The sequence below is a fragment of the Myiozetetes cayanensis genome, unplaced genomic scaffold, assembly GCF_022539395.1.
Source record: "Myiozetetes cayanensis isolate MyiCay16 unplaced genomic scaffold, myiCay2020 scf6-25, whole genome shotgun sequence".
NCBI classification, from domain to species: Eukaryota; Metazoa; Chordata; class Aves; order Passeriformes; family Tyrannidae; genus Myiozetetes; species Myiozetetes cayanensis.
The window spans coordinates 46317355-46336692 of NW_026087853.1; the positions used below are offsets into that span (position 1 = coordinate 46317355).

General features: G+C 50.4%; 2 protein-coding genes across 2 annotated transcripts in view; both read left to right on the top strand.

Moving 5' to 3' along the window:
* Window positions 1-781: 781 nt before the first annotated feature.
* Window positions 782-12843, top strand: TNNI2 (troponin I2, fast skeletal type). The gene is made up of 7 exons (XM_050336704.1): window positions 782-786; window positions 2445-2529; window positions 11173-11214; window positions 11506-11634; window positions 12027-12116; window positions 12235-12411; window positions 12727-12843. Exons 1-7 carry the CDS (start codon window positions 782-784, stop codon window positions 12823-12825), a joined length of 627 nt encoding a protein of 208 aa, XP_050192661.1. The 3' UTR covers window positions 12826-12843.
* Window positions 12844-13738: 895 nt separating this feature from the next.
* The window catches only part of LSP1 (lymphocyte specific protein 1), a 50123-nt gene continuing 44523 nt past the window's right edge, over window positions 13739-19338 (top strand). The window contains exon 1 of the mRNA XM_050336490.1: window positions 13739-13846. Coding sequence (XP_050192447.1) covers window positions 13767-13846 — 80 coding nt within the window. The 5' untranslated portion in view covers window positions 13739-13766. The remainder of the gene's footprint in view (window positions 13847-19338) is intronic.

A 19338-nucleotide genomic window follows, 5' to 3' on the forward strand; every position in this document is an offset into this window, starting at 1 on the left:
AGTCTGCATGGTGCAAGGTGCCCAGGTAGTGGGTGTGGATTTTGTCACTCTGCATTTAATCAGAAGCTTTGCAGTTTGGTGGCAAGGTGAAAAGCAGGGCTTGGGCCAGGCAGAGGTCTGTTAAAGGAGATGAGAAGTGCTGAAAATGGAGGTGTTTGCTATTAAGATTCATAATCTCAATTATTTACATCTAGATCCAAGACTTCTGACCTCCAGAAGTCCCTCCCAAAGTGAATTATTCCCATATTCAGTGATTTTTATGATGTTTTTCCCTGCACTTTAAGAAATCAAATGGGAGAGCTGCACAAGGAGAAGGCTGAGCCTCATATGTGCTTGCAACCAGTTGTCTGCCGTGAGACAAAAATGATTACAGGCTGTCATCATTCGGCCTGGGTATGGACTGGCTGTCCTCCAGCCACAGATTTTTTGGCTAGTCTTAGAGTTTTTGAGAGCTGGAGAGTATCTAAGCTCTTCTGACTAGGAGCAAGCATGCCTGTTTTATAAATATGCCTTAGCTATCATCTTTATGCCTTGCAATTTTATGGGCAAAATGGGTACTTTGTCATGCATGGGTTTATTTTTTAAAAGCTCTAGCTCCTGGATTTGAGGGGCCTTATGCAGGTTTGCATCTTTTTCTTTTAAAGCACGTTTGTGGGTGTTTGTGTGTTTATGTAAATATATGAGGGAGCCTCTCAGCTCCATACCCTGCAGCAAAGTAGGAGGGTGGCTGGCTTTTGATTAAGGCCCTCGCAAAGGAGCAAGGTCCTGGCAGCCACCGGCCATGCCGTGAGCCCGGGGTTTTCTGTGGGGGGCTGGTGGTCTGTGATGGGGACGTTTGCAAGCTGGTGGGGAGGAAAGCCAGCACCCCTCAGCTGGGACAGTCAGTGCTTCAGTCAGGGGGCAGCTGCTGGCCCCCTGGCCCCCGCCCTTGCCTACAGTAAAGCACTGCAGCAGCAAGGGGAGACTGGTGAAGGGTCCTGCGCGACACAGGGCAGGGGGGACAGCTGCCATCAGCCAAGGGGTGTCTGGGAAACTCTGGTGGGAAAGAGGGCACTGGGAAGGGGTGCTGGGAGAGCCTCCCCGCTTGGCACTGATGGGAAAGGAGATTGATAGGTCATGCCTGGGTGCTGGGGTCTCCAGGGCGTTGCATGGGAGGGAGAGAGTGGGGGCTTTGTGCTGCAGTCAGGAGCAGGGTGGCGGAAAGGAGTCTGGGAGGGCTGTGGGATGGTGTGCTGCTGCCTTCCTGGGTGATTGCTTCCTCCTCTGCCCCATCTGAGTCTGTTGTGGATGTAACTCTCGGTTTCTGAGAGAGATGCGAGGAGCCCTGTCCCTATTCCTATCCTTATCCCTAGGCTCCTTTCCTTATTGCCTTTTTCCTACCCTTTCCTCCCCCTTCACCCTGCTTCCTGAAGTTCCACTTGAACTTTGTGGGCAGATCTGGTAAAAACAGACCTCTCATTTGTCCATACTTCAGGCATAGGCAGGATGGAGCCTAGGGAGAAGCAGCACAAGGATTTCATAGCTTTTATGCTGCCAGGCAAAAAGTGCTCCCCAAAGAAATTCAGCATTATGGGCGAGTGGGTACCCATCAGTCATGACTTGTTGCATGTCAGCAAGATGGGAGTTTCTCAACCAGCCCTGCTGACTTCACGCAGAGCTGATGAAACCCCTGCAGTCACTTATTGCTGTTCAATTTGAGCAGAAACAAGCACAAAGTATGTTAGGAATAGGAGTTCAACTGAGATGAAAAGAGGCCTTGGCCTGCAAACAACCCAATCCCTATCTTATTTTGCGTCCTGTGAGCAGCATCTGGGAAGATAGTAGGTTTGCAAACAAGTGTTTCATCACCCTGACATCACACAGACATTGCAGATGTCCCTGTCTGAGCCCAAAAAGCCCTCTGTAGGAAATGGGCATTTCAAGCTGTGAATCAGTCATTGTTCCCTTAGGAAGAGAAACACTGTACCCTTGGAAGAGCCGGTGAAGCCCATTGCCTATAAAGGAGAGGTTTATCCTGGGTGGAGACCTGCCCTGTTGGCATTTCATTTTGCCCTAGATAGAGAGCATTTTCCTCTTAACTTATATAAAAGACAGAGCAGTTTAGACATAGAAGCCTGAATTCTGGCATGAAGGTTGTCACCTAAGACAGCCCAGTTAAAACACTTGGCCTTGGTGTTTACCCTGGATGGGACAAAGGGTGTGTTCACATCTGCAAAGGCCTCCACTGAAGGATTCTCTGCTTTGGGTGCACTCGTCCCACACCACCACTGACTTTTGCACATGTGCTTAACTCAGGTCTGGCTGTATAGGGGAAAATTCACGTCTCAGATACCCCCTGAATTAAGCATTTAGGGGTGTTCTTGAAAGATGCTCATTGGAGTTGGATGTTATGTTTTCCTGGCTCAGCCCTCTTGTACTCTGAGCTCATCCCCTCACTTCCCAAGTCTGACCAAGAAGCACCTCCAGAAGACTTTCCAGAGGCCCATCTCCTTGCAGCTGTCTTCTCCCAAGGCTCTCTGTGTTGTGCAGGTAGGTGAGGCTGCCAAGGGTCTTTGCAGCTGACAGCTTTTTTTGAAAAATTAGGTGTCTGAGGTCACACAGCATTTGCAAAAAGGCAGTGTGTTTGAAATAGATAAATTCCAGAGAATTGTTCCTTGCATGGCTACTGGTTTGTAGGGTAATTTCTGACCTTGGGGAGAGAAGAGCTTTGTGATTTATTACTGTTTTTCTTGAGCTCTATGGCCTTTTTGTTTGTTTGTTTTTTGTTTTTGTTTTGTTTGTTCGTTTGTTTGGTGGTGGGTTTTTTGTTTGTTTGTTTGTTTTTTTTAACTAGCACCATGTTCTTGCTGATGCTTTGTTTTGGCACAGAGAGCCTGAATGACCTTTTGAGAGCAGGGACATGTTTCAGCCATACTCATTTGAGCACACAGAAGTCTCAGCTTGTTCTCCAGACACGTTCTGGGTCACGTCCTGATCTTAACCAGGCTTTGAGGATGCACATACACTTGAAGGATTGTGATCAGGTGTCTGGTCACTTCGGTAATACTATCCAGGGGCAAGCCTGGTGGGAATTCCACAGGGATCACCTCCTGGACACATCAACTGCTGAAGGCCTGGGCATGCACCAATGCTGGGCAGACGTGTTCACTTTCCAGAGAGCTGCCAATTCAACCTGGGGTCATGAGGAAAGGGCCATGCTGTGGCAGAGTCCAAAACTTCTGGTCCTGGGCAGAAGTGGGAAAAGCTTCTAAGAGGAGTAAGCTGTGTGCCCAGGGTTGAGCTGGGATCCAAGTGATCCTAACCCTGGCTACAAACACAGGCTCTCCATCACTGGAGACTGAAGCCCCTGTGTGCTACCATGGTCAGAAGGGGCTTCATCCAGAGGAGTTTCTGGTTTTTGCCCTCTCCTTGAAGCTGCTCTTCACCCCTTTGTGTTTTCAGTTTGAAATGCTGTCCTTCCTCCAGGCTCCAGCTTGCAGTGAGTTGCAAACACTTCCAGCAGCACCAAAGAGTGTCCCTCTAAAATGGAAGGGATCATTAAAATGCCTTGTTTCTCTTCAAGGCCAGTGCTTACGCTGAAATCATCCCTATGTGAGTACTTATGGGTGTCCATATGTAGTGATCGTGTTCCTTGTCCAAACTTGGTGATGATAAAAGTGAAGGGAATGAAGAGAAGGGTGGGGATGTGGTGTCCATTGTCCTGCAACTTGGCAGGATACCCCAGTCACTCTGCTTAGCATCATCAGCAGGAGGGAACAACTGCTCCAGCAAGCAAGCACCCCGGTGCTGGCAAAGTGGTCTGCAGATCCAGGCAAACCTTTAAGGCATGTTTGTACCTGTTGCAGGGCAAGAGGATGGCTGGACATTTGGCCTGGTTATGTGCAAGGTCTGCAGGACCTCTAGTGTCTCTAAGTGCTGCTCTGGACAAGGCCAGCTTCCAGCTCACATCTCCTTGCATGTGCAGCTGGAGAGATGAGTTTCCATAGTCTCATCAGTCCTTTCCTTTATTTTTTTTACAGATGGAAGAGGCTGAGAACAGAGGGGCAGCCCATAGCAAGGAGTCCGTGGTGCAGGCCCACAGATCCAGTCCCACCTCTACTCCTCCCCTGCCTTGTTCAGCAGACTCCCCTTCAAGGCCAAGCTTTTCAGTCACTTCTCCCTCTTCTTGTCACTGTTGTGGGGCTCTGAGCCTGATTCCAGCCCCCTTCCACATGCCAGCTCCAAGAAATCCCTCAGGGGGAGCTGGAAGAAAAACCCACATCCCAAGGAGTCCACTGGTCAGAAACTTGCATGTTGCCCCTTCACAGGACCTGTTATTACCCAGATAACTGACTGCATTTACTTGGGGAACCTCAATTTCATCTACAGTGGGCAGGTGCTGTACACTAACAGCACTGGTAGCATCACTGACCTGCCTAGTGACCACAGCCTGAGTGGCATCCCCTACACCTGCCCCAGGGAGGGTTCAGGTCACACCTCAAGTTTGGAATCTGGGCTCTGCTCCATGGGGATTGTCATGGAATGGGGCAACCTTGCTTCTGGGACACCAGTGAGTGCATCAAAGCCTTGACAGAGAAGGGGAGGTGTGTCCTCATCCACTGCTGGGATGGCTTCTCTCTAGGTGCTGCTTGCATCATTCTGTAGCTGATGGTCAAGGAGTATGAGGCTGCTGTCAGCTTATGAGTTTATAAGGTACCAGCTGAATGTTGAGGAGTGTCATCAGGACCAGCTGGTGGGTTTGGAGTCTGAGGGCATGAATGCCTGAAGCATTCCCTGTCAAGGAAGACAGCACGGAGCTAAACAGACAGGGTGGCCGTGTTGTTTGCCAGCAGCCCTGAGTAGGAACAGCCAAAAACCTCAACCCCATTTCGTGGGCAAATGAGGTGATTGTAGCTGTGGGTTATGTAGGACAGCATTGACACAAGATGTAAAAGTGATGGCCTTCCTTTGTAGAGTTCCTAGAGGCTGCTGTAAGCAGAAGTAGAGGATGGGGAGCTTTTTTAGGGGTACACTGGAGGGATAGGGTATGTTCTGGGCAGGATGGGAGCCATGTGTTCTTTGCTTTAGTCCAGTGTGATTTTGGGAAAGCAAAGGGCAGTCAGATACAGGTTTCCAGTGGTCCTGCCTGGACTTTTACCATGAGTGCAATTGCTGCTGAGCAGAAGGCTTGATTTTGCTAACAGCATCATCCTTGGAAGTAAGACACAGTATCATCTAGTGTCATGTCACTCCACAGTGCCTGTCCACTTGATGCTTGTAGGATTTTGAAGAGGAGGCAAGATGTAAAGGTGTAGGAGAGTGCTCTGAGGAACAGCTTGCATAGATTCATCAGCCTAGCCCTTCTAACAAGTGGTGGTTCCATGGAGGGGAAGCCTGGACCAAAAGAGCCACACCTGAGTCTCTCTAAAACATAGTGCAGAACCTCCTGTATGTGTCAGGTCTTCCCTCTGTCTGGCCTTACAGGATTGTGAATGTCCTCTGGGAATGATGGACCATACTTGTGGTGCATTCCTCTAGCTCAAGTGAAGGGGAATGAGGGAAGGGAACAAGGTCAGGTGCTCCACAGGAAGATACCCAAGTGTCCATTGCTGGCCCCTGTGTAATACCCTCACTTACACCTCATACTCACAGAGCCAAGCAGCTCTCTGAAGGACTTGCCTGGAGTTTCCTTATGTCTTCCTTGAATTTTTCTACAAAGAACTCCATGGAAAGGCTTATGCAGACTTGGAGGCTCGACCTTCTGCTCATCCTATTACCACACCTCACCATCCACTCCTTCTGTATCCTGCAAACACATCTGTTGACCAAAATTTTGTGCATGGGACTTCTTTCTTCAGACTTCTTTCTTTGAACTTCTTTATTCAACTATTTCAGGCCAACAGTTGCCTATCACAAGGTGATAACCAAACCCTGGAACTCCGAGCAGATCTCATTTGCTGTGCTGCATGCCTGGACTCCAGGGGGTCCAGAAAGCCTTTATCTCACGGGGCTGAAAGGAAACTCCTTGGCTGTGGGGAATTTTTGAATGGAGAACTCCCCCAGTTTTGATTCCTCCACCAAGAGCTGAGCTACTCTCTGAGGAATGATGGGCCAGCACTGGCCAGAATGTGCGTAGCTGCAATGTTGCAGAGAGACAAATGCTGAGTGGACCCAGCCTAGCCCACGCTAGAGGTTTCTCCCTCCTCCACGTGCTATCAGGGCAAGCCCCTGTAAGACGCCAGCTCATCCCAAGGACTTGCTCTTCCTTCACAGACATCTGCAGCACCACTTGCACAGTGCTAAGAGTGGTGGAACAGGAAGCCTTCAGCAGTTGATTTGCCGCTATCTATATAATGCCTGGGAGGCAGCTGGAAAATATTGTCAGGGCCACGGCTGAATCAGCCTAAAAAACCCTGGCTGGAAGAGGAGGGAGTGCCTGGACTGGAGGAGGAGGGTAGGAGCTGTTTGGGTCCCTGTCTCCATGGGATCCCCTACACACACAAACTACATGTGCTGTGACCAGAGCTGGGGAATATTTCTAGCTACGTTTCCACCTGTTTCTCCTTCAGATCCATGGAGATGTGGGTCTGGGTCATCTGATGGAGGGGATTACATTTTTTGCTGGCAGTGTTGGGCTGTTCCCCCATGCTCTGCTGCTTCTCCCCAGCCTCTTGGTGTCTGTGAGCCTTGGAGCTGCCGCTATACAACTTGTTTTAAAAAAAAAACTGAGTTGTGTTGAAATATTCACACAGGGAGGAGCTGCAAATGTTTCCCACGTGAGGGAAATAAGTGAGATTAAAAGAGCATGCTAATGATGGATGCCTCATTAAGGAATTGTTCTTGCACATGCTGTCAGCAGTGGATTTTTGGGGTGCAGGCTCTTTCCTCTCTTCCTTTCTGAAGGGCAGAGCTGCTCACAAGCCCTTGGGGGTGAACTGAGCCATGCCTTTGTCCATGAAAAAGCCACTCTGTGTCTCTAAGGACAAATTTTTATTAGAGGCCTTGCAGATGGGTGGTTGTGTGCAGGGAGCTGGGGCTTCTCACAATCCTGACGCCATATCTATTGTGACTAATTGGTGGAAAGAGGAGGGAAAGGAAGGCTCCCTCCTTGTCACTTCTGAGGAAAAACACCTCTCCAACTCCTCCAGGGTGCCTCTGCTTGCTCACCCCATGGGTAGAAGATGTTCTCCTTCTCCCCACCCCTCTGTCCCCAGGGGCTCGCCCTCTTCTCCGGGCCTGCCTGCCTGTCCTGCCCCAGCCAAGGGAGGTGCACAAGGGACTCTTGCACATCATTGGTCTGAGAAGATCTCCATGCCCTTAAAGAGAAGGTGGATTTTCTGCTGAGCCACCCGAGAAGCCCTTTTATACCTCCTTACCCAGCCAGCTGCCTGCGGCTCGTCTGTCCATTCTGTCCAGCCCGCGGGACTCTGATTTTCTCCTCCAGACTTGGGTGAGCCTTTCTGCATATCTCTTAATGACCCAGCTTGCTCTTAGGGGGTGATGGGGGAGCAGATTTACTCACCTGAGTATTAGGGATATAAATACCAGGTGGGAGTGCTGACCTGCTGGAGAAACAAGGGTGCTAGTCAAGCTTGCTCTGTCCTTTGCCTGTTAGAGAGGTCTGCGCATTGGAAAGTCTCCCTCTGTCTGTTCCACTGAGCTTCTTTCTTTTTGGTTTCATGCTTTCCCCTCCCTTGGTTGGTTCTGCTCTCAGCTTGAGTGGCGAGGGCAAGCAGAGCCACAGGCTCCCTAGCGCTGACCTCCCTGGGGCCACAGGACTCGGGATCCTTGCCTGCAGTAACTCGGCAATAACTCCCTACTTACACCCCTTCCTGCAGCTCCCTACCTGGTCCTTGCAGCGCCTTCCTCCCCAAAACTACCCTTGAACAGGGACCGACATCCAAATTTACGGTGTCCTCCCCCCGGAACAGGTGCTTTGAAGCCCACAGGGCAGGCAGTGAGCTGCAGCCTGGCGTTGTCCCCTCGCTTCCTCGGCATCGCTGCCGCCGAAGTGGGTGCGTGTGCGCGGGGCAGGGATGTGAGTAAAAATAGGCGGCGTTCCTCTGCCGCCCCGTCCCTCAGCTGTAGCTCAGCCACCTGCGGTGGCTTGTGCTTCGCATCGCTCCGACCTCCCTGAGTCACGGGGCTGGCACCGGGGAAAGGCTGCCGTCCGAGGAGACAGCTGCAGCTCCTTCTGCAGCTCCCTGGCCATTTTTAGAAGCACTTTCCTCCCCCCTTTCCTCCCTAAAGTAATGTGATGGGCCTGCACATTTTCCAGGATAAAGTTTCCTTGGCCCTGCAAGCTGTGCCTCCTGCCTCGGGCATGAGCCCCTGTTAACACTTCACCTCCCAAGAGAGCCTCCCAGCTCTGCAGACACCTGTATTTCGGGGGCGTGTCTGCTCTGCAAAGGACCAGCTCAGTTTGGGCTTGGCTGACACTCCTGCATCATTCCATTAGGAGACACAAGCAGGAGATACTGCTCTGCTAGAAGAGTAAAATTCTATTTATGGTGGAAATAGAACAAAACAAAGGTGCTTTTTCCATCTCTTCTCTAATGCGTTGCATTGTACCTGTAAAATTTCTATTTAAGGGGGAAACTCTTCAAGCCTTTACCAACTCAGCCACAACTTCCAACCCTGCTCCGTGCCACCTGTGCTGAGGTTGCTGTAATAGGATCCCCTGCCCCACACGATGGGTGCAGGCACTGGCAGCAGCATCCTCTGAGGTCCTTCCTTGCTACTTGGGGTCACTGCCAACCCTTCACAGGCTTTGGGGTAGTTCTTGCTCATGAAGTAAGATGAGGCTGCATGGCAAAGCGAAGCAGTAAACTGAAAATAGCTTTTGCCTTTTCTTTCTTTATTGAATAAAACTGTTTACTGAAGGTCAAACAAGAAACATACCTTCAAGAGTCACTGTCACAAATCTCCCATTTTCTGGCCCAGCCTCACCTGGTCTTTTCCAGAAGTCCCCTGATGCTGAGGTTTGTGTTGCTGTGAGGAGGCGTGTGTTTGGCTCTTCTCTACAAACTGCAGCCTAGTTCCCCATATGATGAAAATTTGGTGAAGTAGGGAAATAAAAACAAGCCTGTTCCTCTTTTTATTTTCTAGAGGATTCTTGCTTTGTTTTTAAAACCCAAGAAAGTGACCACCAGCATGAGTAATTATGAACTTTTTTTCTTGGTTTTCATTTCAGGCTCACAACCATCTAAACCAAGATGTCTGAGTAAGTTCCCATTTTTCTGTCTCTACTATATTGTTGGCATTTAAAAACTTTTGTTCAACTGCCAACTTTTTATGTTTGTTAAGATTCCTTGGCTTGTTTCCAATTAGGATCCTAACTGACTGCCTTTTTTCTCCTCTTTCCCTTTTCTCTTCCTTCCTTTACTTGCCCATCTGCTTTTCCTGAACAGTGAAGAGGTAAGTGTGTCTTGCTGGGGTTTTTCCTTTAGTGATGCTCATGGCATCCACCCTGGCTTCACCGTTCCTCCTTAGGAAAATCAGCTGCTCTATGTGTGTGTGGGAAGAATGGTTCATGGCAAGGCTTTCTTGATGACTCCTCCTGGTAAACATGGGAAGGAGAAGAAAAATCCCTTTTGAAAGAGTTTTTTTTTCTCCTGACTTGGAGATAGATGCTTTTTTCCCCTCCATTCCTGCTTCCTCAGCCGGCCACGAGATGGTGCTGGGAAGGCAGTGGTCCAGAGCGACCTCTCCTCCATCGTCCATCCACCATTCAGCCCTTAGCCTAGCATCCTCTCTTCCTTCCCCACATCTAGCACTTCATTGTCTACCCACTGAGCACTGCCAAATCACTTCTCAAAGGCAGTCCAGGGAGACCCGGATCCAGGGGAGCGTGAGCAGGGCGGAGGTTGCATTCTTAGCAATTTTTCCCTGGCTTCTGGCAGAGCCAGGTGGGGCTGGAGGCGGCTGGAGAAATGCAGGGGAGGGTGTGGGAGGATTGTTCGTGGCTTTGTCACTCCACATTTCCTCTTAGGAAATTGCTCCATCCTTCATCTCTGCTTGGCATCTCCCCATATGTCTGAAACACCACAAGCTCAAGCTCGTTCTCACTAAGAGAAAAGAGTATGTCAGGGACACACAGAAACTCCACAATATGGTGCTGGTATCCAACAGGTGCTTTTATTCCCCATCAAACCCAGAGCTTCCAGAAAAGGCTGTGAGGACACTCTTTGCTACAGTACCAGTTTTCACATGAGGAATAAACCCTAGGCTAACAGCACTCAAGGCATCTGATTATCTGCTAGTTAATGGTGTGCTGCATCTCTGAGCTGGGTGCCTTTCCTCTGCAGAGCCCTCCAGCACTGTCAGGAGGGCCTTGGCACCATTTGCATATGAAAGGCATGTCAGATTTTATTACATTTTGCTCTGCACATCCTTATCCACTTCCTCCCCTATGCAGCACAGACTCACACCCAAGTGCTGCTTTCTACTCGCCACCCCTCAGCATATCAGATGTGGTGTGTTTCCCCTGTGCCAGCCCAACTCAGCCTTGCCTGGTCTTCTGGGCAACATGCTGAGAAAACAGCTGAAATGCAGAAGTTGTGGCTTCTTTTATAAATTCCTGTTGCTGCTGTTCCAGCACATGACAGGTACAGAAGAGTAGCCTGTAGTCGTGTCTATCCTTCAGCTGTGATAAACACGCCCTTCAGCATCACTTGCACTGGGTCTCTTCAGCTCCAAGAAAAAACACAGCCTTCGTGTTTTCACCTGCCTGCCTGTCCTTCTCACTGGGGTGTCAGGACATGTGCCACGGACTACTCAGGAAGACATCCCACAGCTCTTTAGCGCCCAGAGACACTGGGGCCATGAGCTTGAGCACAAAGTAAAACACATGTCTGAGTGAAAAGGAAAATAGAGAAAAGGCTAAAAGTCCCAAGAAGCCAAGTTTGAAGTTATATTTATATGCATATTTTCAAGTTCATCACCCTTGTTATCTTTTCCTGAGGCACTTTGTAGGTTTTAGCTTCCTGAGGTTGGCAAAGCTGGATGGAGCAGGGAGACTCTTCTTTGAGGGCCACTGGTTTGGAGACCAACTGTGTGTCAAGCTCCTGGCTGAACCAGCTCCCTGGCAGGGCTGCAGGGCCTTAGGGGACTGTGGCATTGCATGGGGAAGGGCAATGGAAAGGGGAATGGGCACCTGATAACTTGCTTCTCACTTGTTTCTTTCATTGGCAGAAAAAGAGGAGGGCAGCCACTGCCCGTCGGCAGCACCTGAAGGTACGTGGCACTGCTGTGGCTGTGCAGTGTGTGTTCCCACCACCCCATCTCCCATCCCAAGCCACCCAGATCTCAGCACTCCCTCTCTGAGAAGAAGCCATGAAGCACAATGTGGGGGCCTCCCAGCCCACTCTTTACTGTGTCCCCACCACTATCTCTTGCTTCAAGATGGTGGTATTGATGGGAACTCCCCAAGCTGCCTCTCTATCAGGGCTCCCACTCCCTTGTTGAGCTCCCTGTTCTCCTCCCTTGCCTCCACCCTGCACTGACCATTCTCCTGCTGCCTTCCAGAGTGCTATGCTCCAGCTTGCTGTCACTGAAATAGAGAAAGAAGCAGCTGCTAAAGAAGTGGAAAAGCAAAATTACCTGGCAGAGCATTGCCCTCCTCTGTCACTCCCAGGATCCATGCAGGAACTTCAGGTAAAGACTTCTTTAACCCTTTCACAGTGCTGGAACAGAAAAGATTTGGCTCCATCAGTTAGCTGTGTGGATCTAGATTGGCCATCTTGACTTTCTTCTCATCTGTGGTGCCCTGGAGCTGGATGGATGTGGAACTGGCTTGAGAGGCAGGTGGGGTCTCTCTGCAAAAATAAAGGGGTCTGGCTGGCATGCAAGATGTGTTTTTGATGATGTGTTGAGGTAGCATTTGTGTGAAGACAGTAGCAGGGAGATTAGGACAAGCCACCCTTTGCCATGTGGTCTTGACCCCGCCTAGTCTTCTGGACTGAGACCTTTCAGAGCCAGAGCAATCAGGAGGGAGGAATCGTGTGTGTGGGTCCAGCAGTCAACATCCCTGTCTGCTTTCCTCCCAGGAGCTGTGCAAAAAGCTTCATGCCAAGATAGAGTCAGTGGATGAGGAGAGGTATGACACAGAAGTGAAGCTACAGAAGACTAACAAGGAGGTGAGTTTCCCCTGGAGCCACCCTTCAGGGAGTCTCCAGCCTCCCCGCACTGCTTGGGTCCATCTCATGAAACCCATGCCCTGCTCTCTCTCTGCCTCACTCATTTCATCCCCCTCAGCTGGAAGACTTGAGCCAGAAACTCTTTGACCTGCGTGGCAAGTTCAAGAGGCCGCCCCTGCGCAGGGTGCGCATGTCGGCTGATGCGATGCTGCGGGCCCTGCTGGGCTCCAAGCACAAGGTCTGCATGGACCTCCGAGCCAACCTGAAGCAAGTGAAGAAGGAGGACACCGAGAAGGTATTCCTTCCCTCTTCCCTGTGCCTGTGGCAGGAGTTGGCCCCCATTCTTCAGGGCTCACACCTCCCTGTGTGATAGACAGGGTTGAGAGTGTGTCTTTCTCCATAATGTTCTTCCTGCTCAGTATTTCCTCCTCTGGCACCCATGATGTTGAAACAGGAGGGTGCAGTCCAAAAAGGTGTATAGCATGGGTGGAACTAGGTTCCTGTAGCTGTTGTGGGGGTTTCCATGGGTGGACAGATGAGGGGCCCTGCCCAGGTGGGCTCTTATGCTGGGGGGCCACCACTCACACCAACCTGACCATCCCTCCCTCAGGAGAAGGATCTTCGTGATGTCGGTGACTGGAGAAAGAACATTGAGGAGAAGTCCGGCATGGAGGGCAGAAAGAAGATGTTCGAGGCTGGCGAGTCCTAAGCACCTGCCTCTCCACACCTGTCCTCCTCTCCCTGCTGTCCCTGCTGCCCTGCCGGGCTCAGGGGCACTGACTGGGTGCCATTTCTCTCTAGTTTTGTGAAGAGCTGCGTCGTGGCAGCAGTGATGTAAATAAAGTTTTGGTGGGAGAGGTGGGTGTTTCCTGCCTGGGTGGCCAGACCCTGACTCATGACATGGTGCCAGCAGGGTCTGCCCCTCCAGTGGGGCTCCTGGTAGGGCTGGGGAGGCTTTGACAGGGACTGTGCTGTGGGGAGGGAAACCTCTCTGCTGTTGGTCCCCCTCCAAAGCTGGGAAGGCTCATGCCCTTGCCCAGTAGGGAAGAGACAAAAGGATAACAGTCCAAGCCCCAGGAGTTGTTGCAGAACCTCAACCCATGATGGCATCAGCAGGAGGCTGTGGGGAAGAAGCAGAGCCCAGAAGGGAGGAGAGGGGTGACAGCGGCGGGGCAGAAGCAAATCCTTCAGCTGCACTGGGCCTTGAGAGATGTAAAGTCAGGACAACCTTGGCAGCACCTGTGGCAGCACCCCAGGACTGGTGCAGCATAGGGTGCTGTGGTTTAGAGATGATGGCAGTCACCAGAGTGGCATGGGCAGCTGGGGGAGCAGTGCCTCTCCTGCCACAGTGGGGATGTCCGCGCCCCCTGCTTTTCTTTTGGGCTAGCCCAGAACTTCCAAATTCCTAGCTGCCAACAGGTAAAACCTTAAGTCAGTCTCAGTGGTTTAAAAGAAAAGAAAAAAACCCCAAAAAACACCAAAAGAAACCCCCCAATTCACCTTCCCTCTGCCCTCTCCCATCCCCCCGAACCCTCAGACCATGAAGTTTCCGGCACAGCTCACTTCTGCTGAGCACAGGAAAAGCGAAACGGCGGCAGCACTCTTGCGCTGGAGCTGTCCGTGCGGCTGCCGCGCCAGCCAGCAGGGAAGATGTCAGACTCGGAGGGGTGCCAGGAGGGTGTGGACGCTGTGAGCCAAGTGGGAGATGAATCCCCTGGGGAGAGCGAGAGGTGAGGCTTGGGGACACCACAGCTGCCTTCCGGTCCCGGGATGCTGGGAGGCTGGGAAACAGGGAGGGCAGTGGTGGGCAAGGAAGATGCACAACCAAAGCAATGATGACCCATGAGGCTGTAATGGATCAGATGTTCCATCAGGCTTTTGACAAGCTTCTCCAGGTAGGGAGAGACTTAGATTTTCTAAAGGTCTCATCCTCTCATCCCCTTTGAACTTCAAAGCCCCTGGGAGGGGGTTGATCAAGTGGGGAATGACAGCTCCAGAAGCAGGCAAGCTCAGTGAGGGTCTGGTGACCTGAACCTGCTCCACAGCCAAAATCAGTCCCATCTCTAAGACCAGTGGGTGGAGATCAGCTGCCTCCTCTGCTTGCCGGGCACATCTGATTTCTTGCTGTGTGCCCTACGTCTCTAGCCAAATTAACCTGGCAATATTTCAGGCTAGCTGCTGTAAGGTTATACATCTCCCTGTGCCTCCACTCCGCTTTGTAGCTTTATCAGCAGAAACTGTAAAATCTGGGGTCTGTTCACTCCAGTGCAGACAGCTTTCCATGGGGGTTAAAAGAATCAGTAGCAGAGACCACATCTGTGTGTGGTGGAGGCAGACAGAGAGAAACTCGGCCAAGGTGCATCACCCAGAAGTACTCAGATTTGGGCTGGATTCAGGCTGAGCATCCAGTGAGCTTAGGAGGTTGCCTGATTTTTCACCTCCAGCTTCAAAGCTTGCATTAGCATTTCTCCCCAAGGCTTCTGAGAGCCAGCACACTTAATGCTGACAGGGAAAAAAACCCCTTGAGTGACAATGAGAGGAGAAAGGTGTGTCATCTCCTGTCATTAGTGGTTGCCTAAGTGTTTCGGCTGACACCTGACAGCAATTAGCCTTGGCTGAAGATTTGACTGGAAACTTCAAAAGGTGCTGGAAGGCTCTGTGTGAGACTCTCTGCTGAAACAAAGGGAAGCCTTTGGCTTTTGGGGGAGCACAGGGGTTTCCTCAGCGCTGGAATCTACTTGATTCCCAGCATTGCTCCAGCCTGGCTTTGCCTCTGCTGCAGGCTCAGCTCACCTTGCAGTAGCAAGGAGCAGGTGCTGTGTGTGGCCCAAGGCAATCAAACCTTTCTGCTCGCCTCTTGCTGCAGTAGGTGCTGGTATGTGGATGCAGGGCCACCACTGGGGTCTGCTGGTGGGGCAGGGTCAGCTTGTTCCCTTTTCTGTTTCCTGCTGGAGTTCCCACTAAATAAGAAGCTGTCTGGAGGAGTCTGTTCTGTAGCACTCAGACCCTTACAGCCTTTCAAAACATCTTTAAAAAGAGTATATGTGATCAGTGACAGCAGGGTGGTGCATCCCTTCCTCTCTAGCTGTGTGTGTTTCAGAATTTTAATGAAATTTCTTAATGGAACTTGATGACAAATGTAGCGAGCAAAAATATGTTCCTCTTTGTTTCAAAAATCAGGAGAATTACTTTCCCTCACAACTTGTGTAACAGTTTCATGTGCACCTCTAAATTTTTCCTGTTTTTACTTGTGCTGTTTAAACAGTTGCTAGGCTGTGATGATTTCCACTCCCAAAATGGAGGAAGGAAGTGTTTACTTGCTGTTTGGTTCTATGTTTTCTCACCCTGTGGCTAACTCAGCTCTCTCTGATCTCCTCTCCTTGATGAAAAAGCTCTTTTCAAGCTGACCTGTGTATGGGTGGGGTCAGGACAATGCTTCTAAGACAGCCTAAAGCATGATGGAGGTGTGAGCAGTGAGTCTTGTGATGAAGTTGCCAGGAAAATAAATCCCAAGGCTCCTGGGTGTAAATGCACAGTGGGAGATGCTGGGAAAAAAATAGGAGTGCTTGTCTATTTAACTGTCCAGTGCATATAGAAGAGGCACTTGCATTAGAAAATGTCCTAGAAATTTTAATTTGAACATAACCTACTGTTTCCCCATACAAATTGGGACATGCTGGCTAAGTCCTGCTGATGCCAGAGTAACACTGCTTAAACCAGACTGGTGTTACTCTCTCTTCCATGAACTGGAATTGCTGCATTAGGAAACTGCTGTAGTGTGAGCCTTCCCCACTAAACAAGAAGCTTGAAGGAACTGTGAGGAGGTGGCTGCTTGGACTACCCTGCCTTGATGCTGGGAGCCCAGGATGCATTGGACCTGTTACTCAGAGCTCTCTCCAGAGAACTCTGGAGGCTTCAGGTAGCCTCTGACCTTAGATCCTACACCCACAGCAATGCACATCCCCACAGCTTGGGCTGTGCTCTGCAGGATATCTGCACCTAAGAGGCAGCACGGCTCATGTGGCAGGTTTCTCTTTTCTGTGGGGTCTGAGATGAGATTGGCTTTTCCCAAATTCCCCATCTCCTTCCTTCTGGGGTTTCCCATCCCATGAGCTGCAAGGAGCCCTTGGCAGCCCATGTATGGTCACTGCCTGGGGTGAGGCTCTGCTTGCCAGCAAGCCCCAGGCGTTTCCTTGCCATGTCTGTCCCCAGCTGTCTTGAATTCTCCAGATCCTTAGAGGACTCTCAAGGGTCTTTGCTAAAATGACTGCTGTTGCTAAGTATATCCTTGGTTGGAAGGAGCTTGTCTGGGAAAACTGATACTTGGAGACTATCAGAGTCATTGGACCCCTCAGTGCACCAGATTCCTTGGGGGTGGGATGGAGGGATGGCTGATCCCTGCTCAGGAGTAACTGGTCACAGTCTGACCCAGCTGGGCTCATTAAAGTGGAAAAATAGTAGGGAAATAAACAGAGGAGGACCAGATGGATTATTTAATGAGGCTGGGTTATACTTATGGTTTCCAAATTGGAATATAGGTGGTCTGGCAGTGGCATTAGGGGTAAAGAACTGTCTCTAATTATAGGAGGTATCAGGTGCCTTCACTGCCCTTTTCTCCTTGGGGGGAAAAAAAATAAATTAAGTCTGGCATGCCTTGCCTCACCTTGCCTCTGAGCTTATTTTGCTGTGTAAAGCTATGGGTTTGGAGGAGTGAGTGTTAAAGCAAGGGATTGCCCAGGAGCCTTCATTTGAATTTTACTTTTTTTTTTTTTTTTTTTTAAAGAAAAAAAAACCACAGAAGACTCTCTGCTGGCTTGAAGGCTGGCTGTTTTAAAACTTTTGGTGTGAAGTCTGGCTCTGAAGCTTGTGGGAATCCCTTGCCCCTGGATTTTGTGGGGTGAACTTACTTCAGAGGGTTTAGAGCTTTTCCCAAAATCTGAAAATCGTTCTGCTTGCAGTAACTGGAAGGGCTGGCTGTGCGGCAGGAAGTGCTTAACCTTGGCATGCCCTGGGGATCCTGGGCCCCTCTGCTCTGACCCTCACTGACCTTGCTAATCCAGCCTGGCCGATGCTCTGCCTGCATCCCCTCTTTGCATCCATCACCCCTGTGACCCATGTGCCCAGCTGTGGGGTTTGCACAGTGGCTGAGCTGACTCCTTTCTGCCTTGGTGCTCTCCCCAGAGCTGGGCTTGCTCCTAGCTAGGCACTCATCCAGCCTGGCTGCTGCCTCTGTCAAGGCTCCAGGAGACACTGATGTGACCACCCGGCTCCTGGGACTGTAATCTGACTCTGACTGCAGACCTGCAGTGGCCCTCAAAGGCTCAGAGGAAAGGCAAGCAAGGATTTGGTGCTCTCCCCTCACCCTCTCCATGCAGCCCTCCTGATACAGTCCAGCTATGCAAACCTGCCTGGGAGGGATGGTGCTCACCCCAGCCTGCACAACAGCTTTGACCTCAGTAGCCGCAGTTTCTGTTCCCTTAATATGAGCCCAACAAACTCCTCATCAGGCTGAGTCTTTGGGCTGACTGACGAGGTGCTTTGGTATCCTTTGAAGCCAAATGTACAGGGAATGGGTTCTCATGAGGTGGTTCTGTTCTGAAGTCCTTCAGAAGGAGAAACTTTCAGGATACACATCAATGCAAGGAAGACACAGGGCTATATTTGTATGATAGGGACTCAGGGGCCTCTTTACCCAGGTTTTGTTCTGCATCACGGTCAGCTGGCATATGAGTAAAAAATATGTCCTAGGAGGTGCTGCACATTCTGGGAAGGCAGCTGTCCTGCATGGCATGACTGTGGTATGATCAGTACTAGAGGAGCACCTATAGTACCCAGGTGAGGTCAGGGTGTCACCATGGTGAGTGCTCTGTGTTTATACTAGATGGCCTACTGCTTCATGGAAAAGAGGACAGGTTAATTCTACTGCAAGGCTAGACAGTTGAGATGTTTAGGAAGGGTAAGGATGCTCTAACTGTAGAACTTGCCCACTGTATATTTACTACTCTAGGTAGTTTCCTATTGGACCTGTGTGATATCTGCCAGGCCTTGGCAACTGTCTTAGATAACCCAAGGCATCATCAGTGGTGCTTGACACCTATGTTTAGGCACCTGAATTGCTCCCTGATTTCCCAGTATCATCTAGGAAGCAAAGGCCATAGCCCTGCTCTCCTGAGGCTTGGCCACGTACCTCGCAGTCCTCAGCCTGTCTGTGTTCCACAGAGGCTCAGTCACGAGTGGGTTAACCAGCCCTGCTTGGAGCCCATGTATGTTTTCCTTGCCAATGTATCCATCCTAACACACACCAGATGTGTGAGGCAGCTGTTGGATTGTCTTAATCCCAGGTTTCGGCACTCAGAGTTGTCTTTTTCATGGGCAGGTCTGCAGTGGCTTCCACTCCTGCAGCCCACACCCTCTGCAGGAGAATTTGCAGCAAGGCAGGGTGAAATATTTTCTGTTATTTGCTTCTTTAAACAAGTCCCTCCTGGGATGGGCTGCTGCAGCAGAGCTGATGCTGACAGCTCCATCTTCAGTCATATGAGGGGAGTGTCAAATGCAGGAACTATTTGAGTTCACCCTGTCTCAGAGGAGCAGTGCATCCACCACAGCCTGGTGCATCTGGTAACCGTCCAAGGAATACCCGAGCAAAGAGGAAGGAGCATGGGCAAACCCAGCTGGCTTTATTAATGAATGGATATGGCAGTCAGTGGGCTTCCATTAGCTTGATTGCACCCAGTGGTCTGAAAACTTGGGGCCATTAGGGGGCAACTGATTTGAGGTGTGCAAGAATTGGTTTAGTTGACTCTCAGTTTATTTGGATTTCTCTTGCTATTGCCAGATGTGTAGGCCACAAATGCTTTTGCCAGTGTACATCAGCACCATCCCTTTGCCTTCCATAAAGCAGTGCCAGTTTGCATCAGCTGGAGGTCTTCAGTTCTTTCACTTACGTGCTCATTTTGAAAACAGATTGTTTGTTAGGGATTAATTCTGCATTACTAAGGAGCCTCTCCCCCAGGGAGGCTCTAGGTATCTGTTGCTTGCTGCAGCTGAGCAGACAGTAAGTGTAATGCCTTTTATCAACTCCTTGCCAGATAGTTTGGAAAATATGATCTCTTCTTCTGTGCTTGTGCATACTTGTGCTTTTCTGCTGCAGAAGCAGTTTCCTTTCCAGTGCAAGCTTGCTTTGGAGCTATTAGCATTGACAAACCCTGAACTATTGACAGAC